At 28.6% G+C, this 20,779-nt stretch overlaps 2 protein-coding genes across 2 annotated transcripts in view; one reads left to right on the forward strand and one right to left on the reverse strand.

Annotated features, from left to right (window-relative positions):
- Positions 1-280: 280 nt before the first annotated feature.
- On the reverse strand, positions 281-3,684 carry Sem1 (Suppressor of exocyst mutations 1). The gene is made up of 3 exons (XM_067288291.1): positions 3,545-3,684; positions 547-643; positions 281-427 (listed from the first exon to the last, which is right to left on the reverse strand). The coding sequence occupies exons 1-3, from the start codon at positions 3,618-3,620 to the stop codon at positions 367-369; spliced, it is 234 nt and encodes a 77-aa protein (XP_067144392.1). The 5' UTR covers positions 3,621-3,684; the 3' UTR covers positions 281-366.
- Positions 3,685-3,999: 315 nt separating this feature from the next.
- LOC136990110 (lisH domain-containing protein ARMC9-like) overlaps positions 4,000-20,779 on the forward strand; it is a 44,092-nt gene continuing 27,312 nt past the window's right edge. Inside the window, exons 1-9 of the mRNA XM_067288468.1 lie at positions 4,000-4,035; positions 8,314-8,380; positions 8,740-8,834; positions 10,172-10,297; positions 11,801-11,968; positions 15,641-15,796; positions 15,863-15,967; positions 19,531-19,555; positions 19,629-19,688. Coding sequence (XP_067144569.1) covers positions 8,781-8,834; positions 10,172-10,297; positions 11,801-11,968; positions 15,641-15,796; positions 15,863-15,967; positions 19,531-19,555; positions 19,629-19,688 — 694 coding nt within the window. The 5' untranslated portion in view covers positions 4,000-4,035; positions 8,314-8,380; positions 8,740-8,780. The remainder of the gene's footprint in view (positions 4,036-8,313; positions 8,381-8,739; positions 8,835-10,171; positions 10,298-11,800; positions 11,969-15,640; positions 15,797-15,862; positions 15,968-19,530; positions 19,556-19,628; positions 19,689-20,779) is intronic.

Raw genomic sequence — 20,779 nt, forward strand, 5'->3', positions numbered from 1 at the left:
AATATTCTAGACATTTTTAAAGAAGAAAAGACATGATTTAATTACCTAAAAACTGTGTACAGATTAATAAATTGAAAAAACACTATGTGAAAATAATGTGCATACAGTTCAATTTTATAAATTTAAAACTAGATCATAAAATATATTTTATTTTATTGTAATTTAGTAACATCAATCAGATAGAAAATTCAGATACGATTTTTAAACAGATTATTATTAATTGAAATTTATACATTCAGGTGTATAGATCACTTTATAGATACTTATATTCAAACCAAAATTATTCGTTATTTATTTTTAATGTCATTGTATTAAAAAAAAAAAACAATAAATACATTAGAATAATATTTAAGCTTATAAAAATGTTCATGTTTGCATTGCATTATCATCTGATTTCTGGAGGAGATTTTCTTTTGTTAATTCAGCTCTACAAAATAAAAAATTATACATCATTCAAATTTAATAAAAGATTTAAAGTGAAATTTAAGATATAATGTAATACATAATATTTATTTATTTTTTGAAAAATTATTAAATAATTCAAACCTCAACTGCTGACTGAAATCGTCTTCAACATTATCGTCATCCCAGTTATCCTCCCACACATTTATTTCTTGATCATTATCTGGTTTATCTGTCCAATCTAAAAAAAAGTTTTAAAAAGCTGTCTGAATGCAACTTCTACAAAGATTATTCCACAAAATTTTAACTTTTCATTTATTATGCACAACTTATTATTTCTTTATGGTTTAAAGTTGTATGAAAATATTGAAAAATAAATGCCATAAATCATCCTTGATCAAGTTGGGTTACTACCATAAATTTTAATAATCCAAATTGAAATGCTATAACGTTTAATACATAAAATTTCAGCAAATAGATCACTGACATTTATATTTAAGTTCCAGTGACTGGAAATGAACAAAACATTTTCCTCAATCTTCCTTGCACTGCAGAGGGGTTTCTCATAGTAGGACCCATTCAAATACTTTAATTTCTATCAAAGAGCTGTCCCAGCTATTTAATCAATGCAGGTTTGGTAAATTGAATACTAATGCCATGTGTGGGCATCAATATTCAATTTACTATTTTGATTCACAACATAAAGGACAAAATGGCTATTTAAGAAACAATAAATCTAAAGGACAGAACAGTGAAATAAAGAACATATGGTCACTGTAACTATAGATGAGTCTAAGCTGTCAGGCTCCATAGAATAACATGTAAAACTATGAATGAAACTCATTCTTCATCTTTTTGAGGAAAACTGGCTTGACAAGTGATACTTATTCATAGACCAGAAAGTATTAAAAAGATATTTTTCTAAAAATATCTTTACTCCCACAATTGCATATTTCCTTTCATCACTTTCATCTGACATGAACCCTTCCAGATCAGGCTGACTCGTGTCTACTCTTTTGCCGCACCAACTATAAAAATTTAGACTGAAAAACGGAATCAAAAATCTAGTAGTTTCTAACAAAACTGGATGTGTTACCATGATTATCCTGAATTATCATTATTAATAAAGCTATCATTTCTTTAAACATTAAAAAATAATGTTTATTACTTTTTTAAATTATAACTTATTCAATTATGTTTTTGAATGCAATTATTATTTACTGATTATTCTGATTATTGGCAAATTAATTGTCACTTGGCCATTAATCAGTGGAGGTGCCAATTAGTATAATTTAGTTTTAAAAGAAACTAAAATCCTCGACTAATTATAGCATTTTACCTGTGGGATTTTTAGAGGAAGGCTAACATTTTTTTATCCGATTAATAGGTGATCCTGATTTATTAAAATACACTTAATGAGCTCGCACAAAAATTGATAAATATAGTAAAACTCACCTAAAACAAAATGCAGTGGTACCAGTCGAAATTTTATGTTTTGACAAGTATCCTTTTTATAGAAGATTATATTTTTATTAAGGTAGAAAAGAGTAAGTTGAAAAAAATTTGCTACTCGTTAAAACCACTTCTCTTCTAAATGTAAGTGTTTTACGTTTCAAAGATGCACTAAAAACACAAATATGTAAGTGGTGCATGGGGGAAACAACTGTAAAAGTGCAATACCCACAGAATGTTTTAATTTCCCCATTTCTACAATTTACCACTCATTAGTCAGCATTAACTATTGTCCAGTTAGATTAACATACAATTGTCAGTTTTTATTTAAAAATTCTCTGTAGTCAAGGGGCTGTTTTCCTTTGATGATTTAGTGATGTCACAGCTTGTGATATCACTCATGACGTAATGCTAAAGAACCAATGAACATTTCTTCTACCCTTCTACAAACCACCACTTGGAAAGAGTTTGTTTACAAAATGATAAAAGTGATCGTGATTGCATTGCTTCATAAGCTTTGCACTACAACCTCTTGTGTGTTTTTTTATTGTCAATGAATTAATTAATAAGCAATATACAAAATATCGTTAGTGAAATAATTGTGATGTTCTTATATGTGTGATAATCAATCAAGTTCTTTATGATTTGAAATTGCAACTTGTTGCCAAAATAAGTGGTAAAAATATTTCACAGTGCACGAGCATCTCACAACCACTGCACAAAAATCCCGACACGTTAGATCCGAGAGTCGTCGAAGGGTACGACATAAAAGCGATAACCACACGGTTGCCTGTCAAACCCACAACAACCATGCAAATTTCATTCAACATTGCATCCAACCAGTTTGCGCTGGGTTTTATAAAGATCAAATTAATTGAGATATAAAAAAAAGTTGCTGCAATTAGAAACCGATTACTTGCATGGTCTGAAATGTATCAATGTTACCTATGGTAGAAAGCACGACGGCTCGTCTCTGAAACAGTGGGGATTCATCGTTCTAACCTAACCTATTCTAATAAATTACCATAATTATTGCCAACCAAATTATTAGAATAGGTTAGGTTAGAACGTGCGTCCCCACTGTTTCAGAGACAAGAAGCCATGTTCGCTACTACAAGTAACATTAACCATATCAAGTTTGATTTAGAGCTGCACTCAACACAAATTCTGAAGATCTAACTTGGGCTTCAACTTGAATTCTCAGAACAACAGGACACATTAGCTGTCTTGTCATCCAGCCACATATATGACCAAAAAAAAAAAAAAACGAAAAAACGGCAAACTGACAGATTCTCATTTAGATTCACGGAGGGGGAAGAAAACTGAAGAGAAATATATATTGTAAATGAATAATAAAAATTTATATTTTAAAATGCCAATAGTAATTGGCAAATCATGACGCTTCTGTACTCAATGTTTGTGTTGGAGAACAGCTTCTTATAATCTTTCTTTCTTTCAAATACAAACCATTAATAAGCACACCTATCTTTATTTTGAATCTTTCTTCGTAACGTATGATTCGCCTTTTATTAATAAGCAGAAATACAATTAGGATACTGCCATTAATTAAACTACATTATCAAAATGAGAAACTGAGTATTCAATAGTAGACTGATGTAAACAAAAGACTTAAACTTTGCACTAAATATAGCGACAAATCGATATAGTTTTTATATCTAATATTTTTTACCTTCAGTTCTAAATTCTTCGAATTCGTCGTCTTCTTCTAATAAACCCAAATCGATCTTTTTATTAGGATCGGCCATCTTTCTTCGCCACAAAAATTAATCAAGTCGAAATCCACGTGACTTTCAAAATTGAAGAGTCATTTGGCAACACTTAAATTTAAAAAATAAGTTAATTTTTAGTTTAAGTTTAATTAAATAATGATCGAATTTCTTTTTTAAATATAAAATAATACTAAACACATAAAATAACAAATTTTAAATTAAAACGTTTATTTAATTAAAAGATTAAAAATTTTTATTTAAAAAAAATTAGTTTTGTATTTTTTTTATTACTTAATTATAATATTTTCATAATAATATTAATAAATAATTATTTATAAATTTTATATAAAGAAGAATTATTTATTAAAAGATAGTAATTCATAGAGGGCTCTTTATGATTTACCGTAGAGAATGTAAACATTGATATCGTTATTCATTGAATTATTTATCCGTAAGTTAAAGTTGTTCCGATTTAAAATCATATAAAATTTATATAATCATTTTATCCAATGTTATTTAAATTTTTTAAATGGGCGAATGAAGACTTATTTTGGTAGAAATTAGGTTCGAGTGGAGACTTCTGTAATTGAAATTTCGACCCGCCCCCTTTGGTTCACCCCTTCTTTTGTCCGTGACAAATGCAGAAAACGATGTCGTCACTAACAAAACAATGTCAATGTAAAAACGTGCCGCCTCCCGTTCTCGACTTATGGGCGAGACTTCTCCAATCCTAAAACACTTTGCAACAAGAAGTTGCAATGTGTTTAAGGATTAGAGAAGTCTGTAGATTAAAATTTCGACTTTCCCTTTCACTCACCCCATCAGTTGATCGTGCTACATATAGAAAACGATGCCGTGAAGAGAGTTGAACCCGTTCTTGAGTTTTGGGGGAAAATATCCGCAACGTAATATGCACCGCACTCTGATGCTCTTCTAGTGTACGATTCGGTAATGACGCCACGTGGTTGCAACTTGCAAGGCTCGTGAGCGATTGTAAACTATATGTACGCTATATAACGTATATGGAGCTGGATTTATTTATCTGTTAGATTGTGTTGTCTCGCAAGTAGTAATCGTTTTGAAATACGGAATAAATATTATGTTTGAGATATTTTCCTCAAAACTTGAGAACAGCAGTTCAGTTCCTTTGAAGCATTGTTTTCCATATGTAGCATTATTGGTTGGAGGAGTGAAAGGGAAGTCAAAATTTCAATTTACAGACTTCTCCAACCCTAAAATGTGTTATAATTTGTTTTCCTCAAACTCAAGAATGGAAGGACAGCCATTTGCAATATTGTTTTTCTACATTTGTTGTGAATAATAGAAGGGGTTAGCTGAAGAGGTGATTGAAATTTCAATTTACAGAATTCTCCACTTGTACTGAAGTTTTTACTTTAAGGTAAACAAATTATGTAGAAGTAACTTCTTTCTTTATTTTTTCCATATAAATTTTATGTAGGCTGTTTTATTTGGTAGATGGTCACCTAGGTAGCCCTAATGGTGGTATTCTGTTTAACAATTTAGCCACGCGACTGTGCTGGCTTTGAGTAGCCCACTTGACTATTCGTGGAGTACTTGATGTTATATAGTTCTAGGGCTAGTGTAGGATAGTGGTAGACTGATATGTGTTAAAAACTGACTCTCAGAGATGAATGTCACGCAAAGGGTCAACAATTGTGGGGGTGGTGTGATTTACATAATAAAATACAAAATAAAACATCAATTTTGCTAAAAAAGTAGTGAAAACAACCAGTGCCCTGTTAACAGAGGTGCTGCCATTAGGCTACCTAGGTGAACATTTACCTTTTATTTTATATTTTGGCTGTTTCAAGATTTATTTCACTGTTTCAGTCAGTGAAACAATGAAATTAATCTTTGATTTAATAGTGGAGTTAGCTTAGAGTTAAGTATGGACAACAGAAGTTTATGGATTTTTCATTTGCAATTTTAAATTCTAAAAAGTTTAAATCAGTTAATTGTCATTTAATTAAAAATTATTATTATTTTTTTTTTCATTTTTGCTGTGAACATTCATTTATAAGATAGGGTCAATGTGGGTAAATATGAGACACTTTTCAAAACTTTTGTAATAGCATTTGTTAGGATCAGTATTTTACAAAGAGAAATACACGACAAGGGGCTGTTGTATAGATTATTCGCTATGGAATTTCGGGTCTGAGTTTATATCTGAACTCGGGACTGAGACAAGTTCAACGATACCCTACTTTTGGACCGGATACAAAAAATAAGAAAGTTATCATATTTATGATTTATTGCCTTTTACAATGCATTCTATGCCATTTTAGACTTTTCCACTAGATGGTGTTCAACTGTTTGTGTTCCCGACGGACTCCTCCCGGAGGGGAGCTGCCGGCAGGCCGCCCAGTGTTTAACATCACTAGTTATTGATTCACGGTAGTTCTTGAACAAAAGAAAAAAAAGGAAATGTATACTAAACTACAAGCAGCACACCACCAAGTGGAAAACTCTAAAATAGTGTAGAATGCATTGTGAAAGGTAAGAAATCGTAAGTATGATAACTACCTTATTTTTCGTCTCTGGTCCAAAAGTAGAGTATCATTGAACTCGTCTCGGTCTCCCGAGTTCAGATATATACTCAGTCTCGAAATTCCGTAGGGAGTAATCTATACAACTTACCAACAAGGTCTACAGATGGTGTTAAAAATCTAATGGAATATTCATTTTTCTTATATATGAGAAATGTTGAGCAAAAGATTTTTTCCTGTCTCATATTTTACCTTCAAAAGCTAAAATATGAGCCCTGGGAGGTGTAAAATGAGACACCCGTTATATCACCATAAGGACTTGCTTATGTCAATAGGGAGGTTAATAATCAGGTACTACAGGTTAAATGCAAGACATTTTTGTATAAAACATTGCTCCATGATATTTAGTTCCCAAGATATATAATTTTTAAAAATGATATTTTGTAAAACTTATTTTTTTGACATTTTCACATGAAATTTTTTAATTGAAGTAAACTGAGTTAATAATTTAGTAGGCTATAGCAACGGTCGGCAACCGGTGGTCCGCAAGAAAATTTAGGTGGTCTGTGGAGAAATTTGGACATTGTTCAACTGAAGGTTACGCAAAGTATTACAAAAGAAATGCGAAATGCTTAGTTGCTATTTTTCACTCTTTGGTGGTTTTTATTTGAATCTGAAACCAAATACAAAGTGACTGTTATCAATGAATAATGAACAATAAACAATATTGTGAGTGAAATTTCGTGGAAAAGTGCTAAGAATCCATAAACTTATTTCAAACGTGCAGCAATGAACTTTAGGCTTGCATTAATTTGTTATAATTAAACACACGAGTTTCATATTAATATAGTAAAATTAAACTTTTATGATCATTATTATACTACAGACTTTGTATCGTTTAAAAAAATTCACGATAGTGGTCCACGGGATTCAAAATTGTGAGTTTAGTGGTCCGTGAGGTCAGAAAGGTTGCCGACCACTGGGCTATAGGAAAGGAGAAAAGGAAAAATATAGTATAATGCAAATTAGTAAATAGACTTTTTTCACAAATATTTCGGATGCACTGTGTCCTCCTTCAGCAGAAGACAAACTACTTCCCTTTCTCCTCTCCTATAATGCATTATTAATAGGAAACATATAAAGCTTTATTCAATGGCCTGTTAAAAGAGATATTAACATAGAAAAAGTAATAAGCCTACCACTAATTAAAGAAAATTTACATAACTAGCATAGTCTAAGTAAAATAGGCATATACCAAAATAAAACATTTTAGGAACAATTGATTATTTATTTACTTAGCATGGAATAAAAATAATGATGTAAATAAAACTATAGTTCTGCTGTTTTCTGTGTATTAAAACATTAAGGTTAAATTAGGTGTAGACCTATTACATCTCAAAAATATTAACAGGCTGAACTTAAAAAAGTTTCATGAAAGTTAATGACTGGTAAATAAAAGCTGGTGTCTCATTTTTTGCCTAAAGTGTGTGTCATTTTCTATCTCATTTTGAAATGCACAAAACTCAGACAAAAGATGATATATGCAATTAAAAACAACTAGCAGCTGAAGCTGCATTTATATACTACATACAAATTTCTAATTAAATATACATGTCTTTTGCAGACATATACAGAGCAAAAGTTAGTTGAACTGACAGAAAAGTTTTTGCACCTATTTTTGTAGTTTCTTAAAAATTAAAAAGACTCATCGAAACCATAGTCATTTTCATTCAGAAAAGTCGTATGTTAAAAAGCACTAAATAAACTTACCATTGTATTAGTACAGGACAGATCGATCAGACACGGATTAAGTCAAATTTCACAACTGTCACATATTTTCCAATTTTTCAGACTGTCTCATATTTACACACATTGACCCTATACAATTTAATACTTATGACTTTCAAAAATTTTGAAAATTGATACATTTTGATAATTACTAATTAATAACTACCATAAATTCAAGAAACCAAATTAATTAATGTTTATATAATAGTTTCTGACAAAGCATTGATTTTATTATAATTGATTCCTTTTTTTATTCTACTGTTTACTATCATTAATAAAGTAATATTTTGAATAAGAAAATAATTCATTTTTTTGCAATATTGATTCTGTTAAGATTGCATTATAAAATATTTTTAATAATTGTTAAATTAAATTCTGTCTCAATATCATCTTGTTATCAGTAGTTATCTATAGCAGTGTTTTTCAATCACCAGTCCATGGACCAGGACCAGTCTGCAGAAAAATATTTGACCATACTGACGTTGGTGCAGTTGATTACAGGTGACATTTAAATAGTAATCTAGAATTACTGTAAGTATTTTTTTATGTAAAGTAACTATAGATAAATATATATAAGAGTAATAAATAAGCATAATTCATAGTTGCATAACTATCAGTCCACATAAAATTATCTATAATTTTACCTATCCATGATGAGAAAAGATTGAGAAACACTAATCTATAGTACTTTACTTATATCTAATACTTATATGCTTATAGTAGACTTATTAAATTTAATTCTTGAACATCTTTCGTAAGTACTAAATATCATTTTTATATTTTTATTTCATATTTACATCAATATATTTTTTTAAAATGTTTTTAGAAAAACATTTTTACAGTGTTTCATTTTTTATCAGTGATTGATCTGTTAATTCCTAAATGAAGACAGATATGCAAGATGTCTGGCTCAAATATTCCTTTTGATGGCGAATTAAATGGCTTGATAAAAGAAGTAAAAATCTTTACAGTTTCAGAATAATTTATTTTAAAATTTTATGTCTAAACTCCAAAATGTCATATATTAGAATTTAATGATTAAATATTTTAGATGTTTCATAATAAATTAAAGTTATATATATATATACAGCTATACAGTGGGTGATCGGTTAATGAACATAATCCATTCCAAGACTTTGTTTGCTATCCAAATTGTTCGTTAACCAATTATCAATTTACCGTAGGTTTTTATGGGAATTTGATTAATTTGTTCTGAAAACTCCAAAAAATAAAAAATGTATACTTTCTTACTATGTTTATTTATATGTAATAATAAAAATACATATATACACAGTCTTGCATTTTTATTAGTCATGTTTTTTCCATTTGTGGGGGTTAAAGGATCTGTCTAACCTTGATTGCTTTTCTCTCTTCAGGATTTTTCAGAAGTAATTAATAGCATTATAATTGTAGAGATCCCCAAGCCTATTAAACTCAACGTGGTTTGGATGCCATTCTAAGACTGTTGTTCTGACATCCTCCTACTTCATCAAAAGATCTTTAATACAGATATCGGCATTAATCCTCTTTTTTCAGAAGAAAACATATCTCGCCGAGCTTCTTGGTGTTCTTCATTCAGGAGTTCTTGGCATTCTGTCGTCAGATCTGTTTCAGGTTCTATTATGAGTTCTTCAATGTTCTTTATTTCTCAAATGTGAGTTTTGTTACTCTTTTAGTTGCTTGAGTCTTCTTGATTATATTGTATCTTTCTTAGATAAGATTGAACTGTGGCCTACTGTAGACCTGTTCAAGCCATACTGCCCAGCAACATCAGACATCTTCTGCCCACTCTCTACCTTTGCTATTATACTCTCACCTTTCGAAAATAAAACACAAACCTTAACAAGTGCCTGCCCGACAGTCTCGCGATTACTATAAAAAAATTGTTTCTGTCAGAAAAATAAAAGTCTGGAATTACAAGGGAGAGTTTCAAAGTTCAGAGGAATACTATCCAATCGGTACAATCGGTGTCGACGTCTTCCGCGTTCCAAAAAGTTTCAAATTGTTGCCCAAAGACAAGGGAAGACCAATCGGTATTCATTATTTTACATCGCTTCTTCTTGTGTTTGTTCTGTGAGGTGTTTATTATCTGAACATGTGTTCGTTGTCCGAACATAAAAATATTTCATGAAAGTGTTTGTTATCCAAACTGTTCGTTAACCGATCATCCACTGTATTAGTAAGTGCCTAGTCTTGATAATTTTTTACAAGAATTAATATAAATATATTTATTATAATTATTTTTCTATTCGAATGCGGTTTCCTTACGACTGATAATTATTTTTCTATTAGTATCTTGAATTTTTTGGACTGGAAAATGCTTGCAACTCTTTTGTAGAGGACTGTAAAAAGTTTGGTATTCCTGTTAATGAGTGTAGTGCCAAATCTAAAAAGAGAGAGAGCATGCTGAAACTTAAAGTAAGTTTAAAGTTAAAATACATTTTAGGTTTTTACTTTTATTTTTTAGATTAAAATATAAAAATTTAGACATAAATATTCAATAGTTATAAATACCTGAATGAATTTATAAAAATAAATTATAGTGTATATGCAAGATACAAATGATTGCTGTTTATTTAATGTTTTAAAAATGTAGCTGATTCTGATTAATTGAGACACTTTGGCTCAGTAAAGTGGCAGTTCCAATTATGCAAAGTTTATGTAAAGATTAATAAAATATAAAATAAAAGACAAACTATTGTTTGATGAGCAACAGAAATGTTTAAATTTCGGAACAAATGATACAAAAACAGATAAAAATATTTATACTAAAAACAATTTCAATTTAATATGTACATAAAAAATTAATTGCTTCAAGGATATAGTTTATCAATTTTCAGTGATAAAATATTTTAAATTTCTTTGATTGCATCAAGAATGTTTGTCGGGAGACAGCAACAAAATTTTTTTGACTTCTGCTGTAGTTGCATGTTTCAACTGATTAGCCATTTCTTAAATATTTTAGAAACCTTTCATGCATTTTTGTTAGTATAATACAAAACTACTAATTACATTGAATTACAATTTTGATTCCCGTTCTGCAGAAGAAATTACCAGATTCTCAGTCTTCAATGTTTCTAAGGCTTTGAACAATGAAGTTTACCTAAATTGGAGAGGAAATGGGGTTGTCTTACCGATTTTATATCAGTACATTTTCATTAATAACTAAACAGAGATGAATTTTAGTAATTTTAAATCACATTATTAGATTCCTCATGAAAAGTTGTCTTTTAGACTGCTTTTTAGCACTGCAGACAATCTCCTTTAATTTCTGTAGTGGACAACACACACATTCTATTTTATATATATAGATATATGGTGTTAAGTGTTTTATTTTTTTAAATTTCATATCTGTGTATTCCTATCTAAAGTAAATCAAATAATGTAAACAGTCCATGCCATAGCCATTGCAAAGCTTCGCATCATTTATGTAGAAGATATACAAAAAAGGACCTCCAAGCTACCAACAGAGAATTAACGTCCTTAAAATTGATAGAATATCCTGTACACATTGCTTTATAAATATAAAATATCTCTGCATACCGTATATAGGTCATATTTATAAAGGAATGTGTATGGGATATTTTATCAATTTTAAGAATGTTAATTCTCTGTTGGCAGCTTGAAGGTCCTTTTTTGTGTACCCTCTATGTAAATGATGCAAAGCCTTGTGAAGGCTATGGCATGGACTGTTTACATTATTTAATTTAATAGATAAGAAAAAAATATCATTAAACAATGAACCCATATCTAAAGGGTTCATGTTTATCTTTCTCTTGTTTCAGTTTATATATGTAGTAATTAATATTCATTGTTAAATTACTTAAATGTAAAATATTACTGAAAAGTTTTTAATCATCATATTTTTTACTCATTGCTTCTTAAAATGTAAATTGATTGTTACATTCTATGTGATTTTAGGATCAGTTACTTTCTTACTTTGATGAAGGAGACCGAATTAAATTTTTTTCTGTTTGGACTTCACATATAAATTCAAAATCAATTTCTAATAATAAAACAATGGAAGAATTAGAATTTCAATTACAGATCCACTTTGCAATTTTTCCTTTCCGAAGAAAAAATCAATTGGTAAGAAATTTTGAATTAAAAGTGATTATTATTTAATAACATAAATAAATTTTTCTGTTTTATTTTATTTTTCTTTAATTAAATTATAATAAAATAAAAGTTTATGGTAAATGAAAGATTTATAAAATATTTTAAAAATAAAGTTGTCAGATTAATGAACTGCCATGCATTAAATTATGAACATTTTCCTCAAAATATAGCTTTTCTCTTAATGAATAAAGATAATGAATTTCTCCATGGGAAACCATAATATTAATATGTTATATTCTCTATAAGCTGATGTTCCTTTTCTGTAAAGAAAAAATAAAGATAATTTATCAGTTGTAATTGGATTTTTTGAATAACTGGAGAAACCTCACAAGCATGTCGAATTCAGCTTATATAGAATATAACACAAAGATAATGAAATTATGATTTTTATAGGGTCAGTACATTATGATAGGTAGTGCCACAAGTGGCTATTTTGAAAAATTATTGTATGAGTGGTACAGATCTTTTGAATTGTTAACAGAACTTTATGAAGTAAAATCTTTGAAAATATTTTTAAAAAATTATTACTTAAGTTCAATATTCTTGATTAAATAAATTTTATTATATAATGAAGTTTTTTCGAGAGCATACCACTTTTACATAATACAGAAAATAGAAACTCACTCATATTTTGATTATATTTTTTAAAAGTAAATCATTAGGTATATGTAAGTAATCAGAAACCAGATGATCTCTATATATGAAAATCACTACAATTACCACCATAACAATAAGTGACTAATTGTGTTTGTGTATAATAAGTATGAAAATTTCAGAAAAATGTTGCTTTTTAACTAAATAGTTTACATTAATATTTTCATTTTCACCAACTACTGGCTTCTTTCTACAACATATTGGACAACCAACTTTTAAAATTTTTATAACTATTTCATCATCAACTATTAATTCATCAGAACTAATGCAAAGCCCCACAGTTGACTTTTATGTATGAAAAGGCCATCCTTTCATAACAGTTATGCTTCAACATTAGAATTTCTTTATTGATTTACTTTCACTTGCTTGACAATATGTATTGATAACATTTGCAAAGATTGTTCTCTTCATTTTCTCTTCTTTTTAATGTATTTTAGCTATTCAAAATTCCATGTATTAATACAATGTGCTTTTGTACTAATGGATATTCTCAAGTCCTTCTCTTTTTATAAGTTATCATAAGCAGCTTGATTGATTGTGTCAAAACTAAGTTCAAAATTTGATCCTTCTTCATGAACACATTAGAGCAAAGGTGGCCAACCCAAGGCCTGTGGGCCACTTTGTGGCCCACAGCTGCATTTAGAATGGCTCATGTGGTGATGGAGCAAAAAAGAAGAATCAACTAAGGAAAGGAACAATATGAAATCCTTAACATTAAAAAACATGGCAAGGGAGAACTAATCAACATTAGCATAAATTTTGAAAACAAACAATATTTTGATAACTTATTTAATAATTAAAAACAAAAATCAATTTAAATTATACAGGTATACCTCGAGTTACGTTGTTCTCGATTATACGTCGTTTGTCAAAAAAGTATATGGAAAAATAAAAATCAAGTTTAAGTCATTTTATTCGACTTTACATCCATCTTCCACAAATATTGAAGTCGTAATATCACTAGAAAAGCGTTAAATCAAATAAAATCAAATAAAATCATATTAAAATATGTACATTTACAGTAAATGTTAATATAATCATCATAAATCCTAGAGAACGAAACATGAAAACATCTGTGTTTCTGTGTCTTATTTAGCGGTCTTTAAGTGCTCATTATTGGCATTTTCCGCCTTAGTTTTGACTTATGTCATAAGTACACAAGTAAATTCGACTTACGTCACCTCTCCTGGAATCAATTACTGACATAAGGTGAGGTATACCTGTATAAGTTATTCCCTATAATTACACCAACTAACATTTTTATCATGTGCATCAGCGAAAAAACACATGGCTTCACTGAGAGAGATGCTCTCAGCTACATGACAACACTACTATTGATGTTGTGTTGACTTATGTGTTAATCTTTACATACGGTTGCCAGCGGTTGAGATTTGACAGTGATTGTGTTTTATTTTCAATTTTGAAATTTTTTGTTAAGTGTGATTAAATTAGGATTAAGTTCTTACAAATGACTCTCAGAAAATGGAGTGGTGATACTGGCTTTTAATAATGATTGGGAAGAACAATTTCTCTTCACACAAGGAAAGTCATCAAAACCTGTGTTTGATCTATTCTGCCAAAGTTGCAGTGCTAAAGAAATACAATTTGGAAAGACACTTCAAACAGACACATCAGGACTTCAGCAGATTCCTGCTGGATTTTCTCTTAGAACAGATTATATTTTAAAGAAGAAGTTGGAGCTTTCATCTCAGAAAAATTTTTTTGTCAAAAAGAAGGAAGAAATGAAGAGCATGATGAAAATGTCATATAAAATTTCTCTACTTTTTGTGCTGAAGACAAAACCCCTTTTTAAATGTTGAAATAGTGAAAGAGAGCTTATCTATTTTTGCTGAAAACAGTGGCGATCCAAGTGTTAAGAAGATGGCTGAAAACATATCCTTTTCCCATGAGAAGAGTGGAAGACGTGGCAAATGATGTATTGAAACAAATTAAAGTTTCTGTTGCTCTTTCTAAGTACTTTTCAATTGCAATGAATGAAAGCTGTGATATCATTGATAATGCACAATTACTCATTTATTTTGATGTAAGTCGAGATTTTGGTCTCTGCCAGCTTTCAACCACAACTACAGGTTCCAAAATTTTTTAAGCATTGAAGGGATGCATTGAAAGTGCTGAGAGTGATGGACAAAGACTTGAGTGGACTAGAAAGCATTTGCACTGATGGAGCTTCTTTAATGGTGGGAAAAAGGAATGGTTGTATTTCTCTGCTTGAAAAGTATTTGAAATGTAAGTTATTTAAATACCATTGTATTATTCATCAGGAAGTGCTCTGTGCTAGAGATGAAATTCGGCCATGTCATCAATCTGTGCCAATAACATTCAGATGCAAGCTCTCAATCGCAGGGAGTTTAGAGTATAATTCAAAGAGTAAACCAACAAACACAGAGAACTTCTGCTGCATTGCTCTGTCCACTGGCTTTCAAAATGAGAGGTGTTGAATGAAAGTCACTTCATTGTGCCAGTATACTATTTTACATATGTTACTTTACAATTAACAATTAGCATCAACCTAAAACCAAAAAGTTGTTAAATCACTTTATATTAAAATATTAAATTACATTACATTAAAATTACCTTACCTCTATCACAACTTTATAAGGAGATAAAGTAACAGATCTCTGTATTCAATTGCTATACTTTGGAATCCATATTTTATTTCCATTGTAACATTACTTTTTGTTACACATTTATTGTTCAAATCAGTCACAAAAACTGTTATTGAATTTGCCACTGTGAGGCACTACCAAGCAATATATGCATGGTTCCTATAAAGAAGTATTAGTTTATTATGATCTTTCAATAGAATCTTTAAATTTAGTAGAGTTTAATTTAAAATAGAAATATGTGTGTTAAAAATATTTCATACAGATATTTTTAAGTATCATCATTTAATATATAAAATATAATCCTTTTACAATTGTATAAAGAATCTATTTGAAATAAATTATATATTTTAATTTATTGTAGAAAAATGCAGATTGTGAAACTGCCATGTGCTATTTTCGTTCATATCTAGAAACAAAAGGTACCGCTCTAAGTCAAAATGATGATGTATTACCATATTATGCCTTACCTTTCATTCCCAATCCACAAATTCATCCATCATTCAGGAAACTTTTTGAGGTAATTTTAAATATCATGCCAGTTATTCTTTATGGAATAATTATCTTAATAACTGTTTTTCTATAGGAAAATTGGGTAGCTAAATTGAGAGATCAATTAGAACATTATCTCTTTGGTTTAATAGAATGTACAGATGAAGTACAGAAGCAGCCTTGCTTAATGAAGTTATATGTATCCTAAATTAATAAAATATATAAACTAGTAAGATTTTGTCTTATCAGTTTTATATATTTATAAGCTTTTTATTATTATTTTATATGTTAGTTTTATATTATATGGAACTAATGAGTAAAATCTCATAAAACTTATTAATTAAATATGTAATGTAAGTTAAAAAAGGAAAAATGTATGAATTTTAAATATGAACTAATTGCTGGCCAGACAGCAAAGTAGCAAGATTATATTCCTACCACTCATTTGGGCTCAAGTTTGAATTTGGATAGGATTCACAAGAATTTTTTATTATCAAGTTTAGCGTTTGTATGTCGGTCTAATTTCTCACCATTCAGTCTCCATATTTTGAGTCTGACCGAATCTATAACAGGTTTTAAATAAAAACACTTTTATTTAAAACCTGTTTAGTACAGTATTTGTAGATTCGTGGCTTTGTTTTGTTAGATATATTGTAATTATTATTATTATTATACTTTGTTTTTTTAGCAGAAAAACAAAAACAAAAAAACATAATATACAATATACAGTGAAATCTTGATCTATCATTTCCATATCAATCAAGTTCCTGCATCTATTGGTTGATTTCTCCAGTCCCAAATAAGGACCCATATATATAATGTTAATTTTTCCTGTATTCTTCATTCTTGTATGGTTTATTTTTCCTCAATGTTTATTCTGTATTTTAACTAAAAGAAACATTTTATCCTGCATCAATTGTTTTACCCACAATAGAGGGCACTAAATTGAGACACTGATTTTCGTGTGTTAATAATATAAGCTCCCCATATTTAAAACTTAAATCCAAAGCTAAAAGTTAAAAAGTTTCATAAATGAACATCAGTTTGTGTATGAAACTAAACCAATTCCCCAAATAGTTCCTCTTAATATATTGTATTTATCTAATAGGTAATAAAATACAGTACTGTAGTATAATATTGTAATCATACTGAAAGACAGACAGATTATGTCTTTCCCTGGATAATTCTTGCAATTATTTACATAGCAATTAAATATGTACAATAAAATAAATGTATTTTATTTTTTATCGTACATATTGGGTGCATTTTCTGGTAAAACCTCTTGAAGCCACTTTGTTAAAAGACAGTTAAGCTATTTCTGCCTTAAATTAGCTGCTGCAGCACTATTACAATGAGGTTCTGAGTGCTGAAAACAGTTAAGTTAAGATGGCTGTCATCATAAATTTTATGCATATTTACCTAAAATGAAAATTATGACATATGAAAATGTATTTTGAACTGGTTATCCAAAAAATTAGAAATGCATTTTTCCACATAATCTTCTATACCAACGTAAACCTCTTCAGATTTATTAGTAATGGTGAATGCAAATGTTATACTGTTATTGTTTACTATATAAGTAATGCATTTTTATACAATATCAAATTTGTCTGATCAACGGCCTCTGATATATCAATTTATTAGGTATTGTTACCGAAAGAAAATAGAACAAATTACAGTATTCTTAACAATTTTTTAAAATGTGGAATAAATGCACATTCATGTGCAAGCACCATATCTTTTAGTATTACAGAAAGCCATTGTATAGGCGTATCACTGAAAAATACAAGTTTCCTACGAGATAAACAATAAAAACATCAATGCCATAAATTTCCCATGTCAATTGTTTTCCCCAAGTCCTGCCAAAAATGATAGATCGAGGTTTCACTGTATTTAAATCAAAATAAATTATTTTAAATTTCATAAAAATTATGGAAAAAATAAAAATTATTATTATTAAATTATGTTATTTCTTTAATTAATTATTAATATAAAATAATTTTTATTATAATATATTATGTGATATTTTATTTATAAGTTAAAATTACACAGTCATGATTGTATAATTTTAAGTTTATAAGTAAAGTATTTATGAAAATTTCATTTGAAAACTGTAAACTTAGTTTATGAGGACAGAAATAATTAAATGGAATGATTATAATGTTGTAAATTCCAAGTTTTACATTTAAACAATCAGATTCATATATGTAAAACTTTGTCTTCATCTAAATAATGCAAACATTGAAAGAACTATATTAGGAACTAAAGTACTGTATAATGGAATTAGACACTAAAAATGTTTATTTTTAGTGTCTAATTCTATTATTTTTGCTTAATACTCACCGTGCAGGCTATTCATTGTCTGAATTTTTTGTGATTAATGGCAAAGTTAAAAGACTAATTAGTGTATAGAATAATAAGCACTATTATTTTGCTATAAATTACCATTTTTTTATATTAATAATTCTAATATATTGCCTTAGTATTATCAGGATGTATTAAATCCATAACCACATCTCACTTGAATCTAACATGTTCTTGAAAATGATTCAAATATTAGGAAGTATTTTCCATTATTTCTTGTAGAAAAAATTCTATCTCGTTTCCAGGCTATCTTAATAACTCCGATCAATTTTTAAAAATGACACTAAAATTCTGCAAAAAAGACTATTTAGCTATCAATTAATGATTTTATCATGATCTCAAACATTACAAACTTTAATTATCTTACTAACAAACACTTTATGTGTTCATTATACGGACACGTTTGTTTAGTAGTTCCGCTAAGAATTGTATATGAATTGTGTTTTCTTAGTATACATAGATGCATAATAGAAAATGATGAAAATGTTATAATAATACTATATTATTTTATATTAAAATATTAATGTATAAAAGCAAAACAATGAAAATAAATAAATGAGATAATGTTAAAAATAAGCTTGTGAGATTGTAGCGAAATTCTGCAATAAAAATCACTAAACTATATACAAGTGCAATAGAACACAGACACAACACTACTGAAACAAATGAAAACGGATAGTAGGAATGGAGTCTGTCTCAAGTTCCAACTTCGAATGGCTGTTCATTTTATTTTTTCAGTTATCCAAGATAACATTGGTCTACATTATCACAGATAATCAGGATTATATTGTATCTAAAATTAAATTTTATAAACTATAAGTATGTAAGAGAACAACCAGTTAACTATCTTTTGGCATTTACTATATACAGAGTTAGTCAAAAGTTGTTTGTACCTTTTTCATTCTAAAAGTACTGAAGATATATTAATTTTCTTAATGTAGTTAAATAGGAAGTTATGTATGAAGAATCAGATATGACATGTTTGTTGACCTGAAAGTTATTTCAAGAAAGATTTCAATTTTTAGTTAAAATTTTCTTATAAGTGGAGTTTAAAACTGGTGAATTTTTGCGAAATTTTTCTTTTAAACAATCATCGAATGGAAACATGATTTTATTTTAAGAAATTAAAGAACGTGATTTGTCCATAGATTATTATTATTATTTTTTATAATGTGTGACTACGGTGATGCTAATGTCATTTCTGTGGCTCCAAACACAACTTAGTTATTTATTCTTTCATTTGATACTTTTGTAATAAACTATGTTGTTAATAATAAATAAAATATCAAAGTTATTGAATTATTATGACTAATCCTGCATTTCTTAAATAAATTATTATAGATGTTTCTTCATATTTTAAGACAAAATTATTTATCGTTTTCTTTAATAATATCAAAGAAACAAAACAATTCCAAATTAAAAGGTAAGAAGTTGAACTTATTAATTAAATGAATTATATGTAAATGAATGATTAAACGATTGATTTTATATATTAGAGAAATCCCAGAATGATTCAAGTTGCTATAATAATGCATGCAAATATTGTAACACTCATGGTAATATATTTATTTGTTATGCTTTTTATTTTGTATCTATGATCAAACATTTTTCTTTAATTTCTTAAATATTTATTGCATTTTTTAAAACATTATCTTTCGTTCAATATTTTAAGCAGATAATACGTTACATAAACAGATGTAATGTTTTTTTATTGAATTAATTTTTATAAAGTTTATAATCAATATTTAAGTAATATATTAAATAAATTTGTGAAAATTGATTTCATTCATCAAATTTTAAACTTTATGATTTCAAATATACAAATTATATAAAATTACCAAAGATATATATTATACTAGACTCTCCCATATCTAAACTAATACGGGCAGAGATGATTTGGATGTTAGAAAAATAGAGTAAGGGAGTGTGACAGTTTTTAAATACGATTGTAATATGTGTTTACTGTGTGTATAAAAAATGTCTTATTTTTGACAATTACAATTGCAATTAATTTTGAAAGTATTGTGTTTAAGATGTTTGCTTTGTTCTTGATTTGCTGACAAACTGTTACACACAAGCCAATGCCTCATCATTATCATGTCAGTGGTAGTTGATGCATTGTACCCTACTACGAACTTCAATGCAATCTTGCAACCTTAATAAAAAAAAAGTTAAAAAATGTGTACACTACAATGTAGAAAAGTAAGATTTGGAATAGTGTACAATATTTTTAAAAATTTTTAGTTGTCTTTGATCAGATATAGGAGAGTCTACTATATAATATACAGGTATATCTCACCTTACGTCGGTAATTGGTTCCAGGAGAGGCGACGTAAGTCGTATTTACTTGTGTAGTTACGACGTAAGTCGAACTACAGTGGAAAATGCCAATAATGAGCACTTAAAGACCACTAAATAAGACGGCAACACAGAAACACAGATGTTTTCATATTTTGTTCTCTAGGATTTATGATGATTATAAAATATGTACATTTACTGTAAATGTACATATTTTAATATGATTTTGATGTGCTTTTAACACTTTTCTAGTGATATTATGACTTCAATATTTGTGGCAGACGGATGTAAAGTCGAACAAAATGACTTAAACTTGATTTTTATTTTTCCATATACTTTTTTGACAAAC

The sequence above is a fragment of the Centruroides vittatus genome, unplaced genomic scaffold, assembly GCF_030686945.1.
Source record: "Centruroides vittatus isolate TY-2023 unplaced genomic scaffold, ASM3068694v2 scaffold_861, whole genome shotgun sequence".
NCBI classification, from domain to species: Eukaryota; Metazoa; Arthropoda; class Arachnida; order Scorpiones; family Buthidae; genus Centruroides; species Centruroides vittatus.

Bases quoted from the DNA above. Each gene is read 5' to 3' on its own strand.
- Sem1 (XM_067288291.1), bottom strand. From the start codon at position 3,620: ATGGCCGATCCTAATAAAAAGATCGATTTGGGTTTATTAGAAGAAGAC. The intron at 644-3,544 runs GTAAAAAATATT...ACTTTTTTTTAG, and splicing joins CGAAGAATTTAGAACTGAAG to ATTGGACAGATAAACCAGAT. The intron at 428-546 runs GTTTGAATTATT...TTTATTTTGTAG, and splicing joins GATTTCAGTCAGCAGTTGAG to AGCTGAATTAACAAAAGAAA.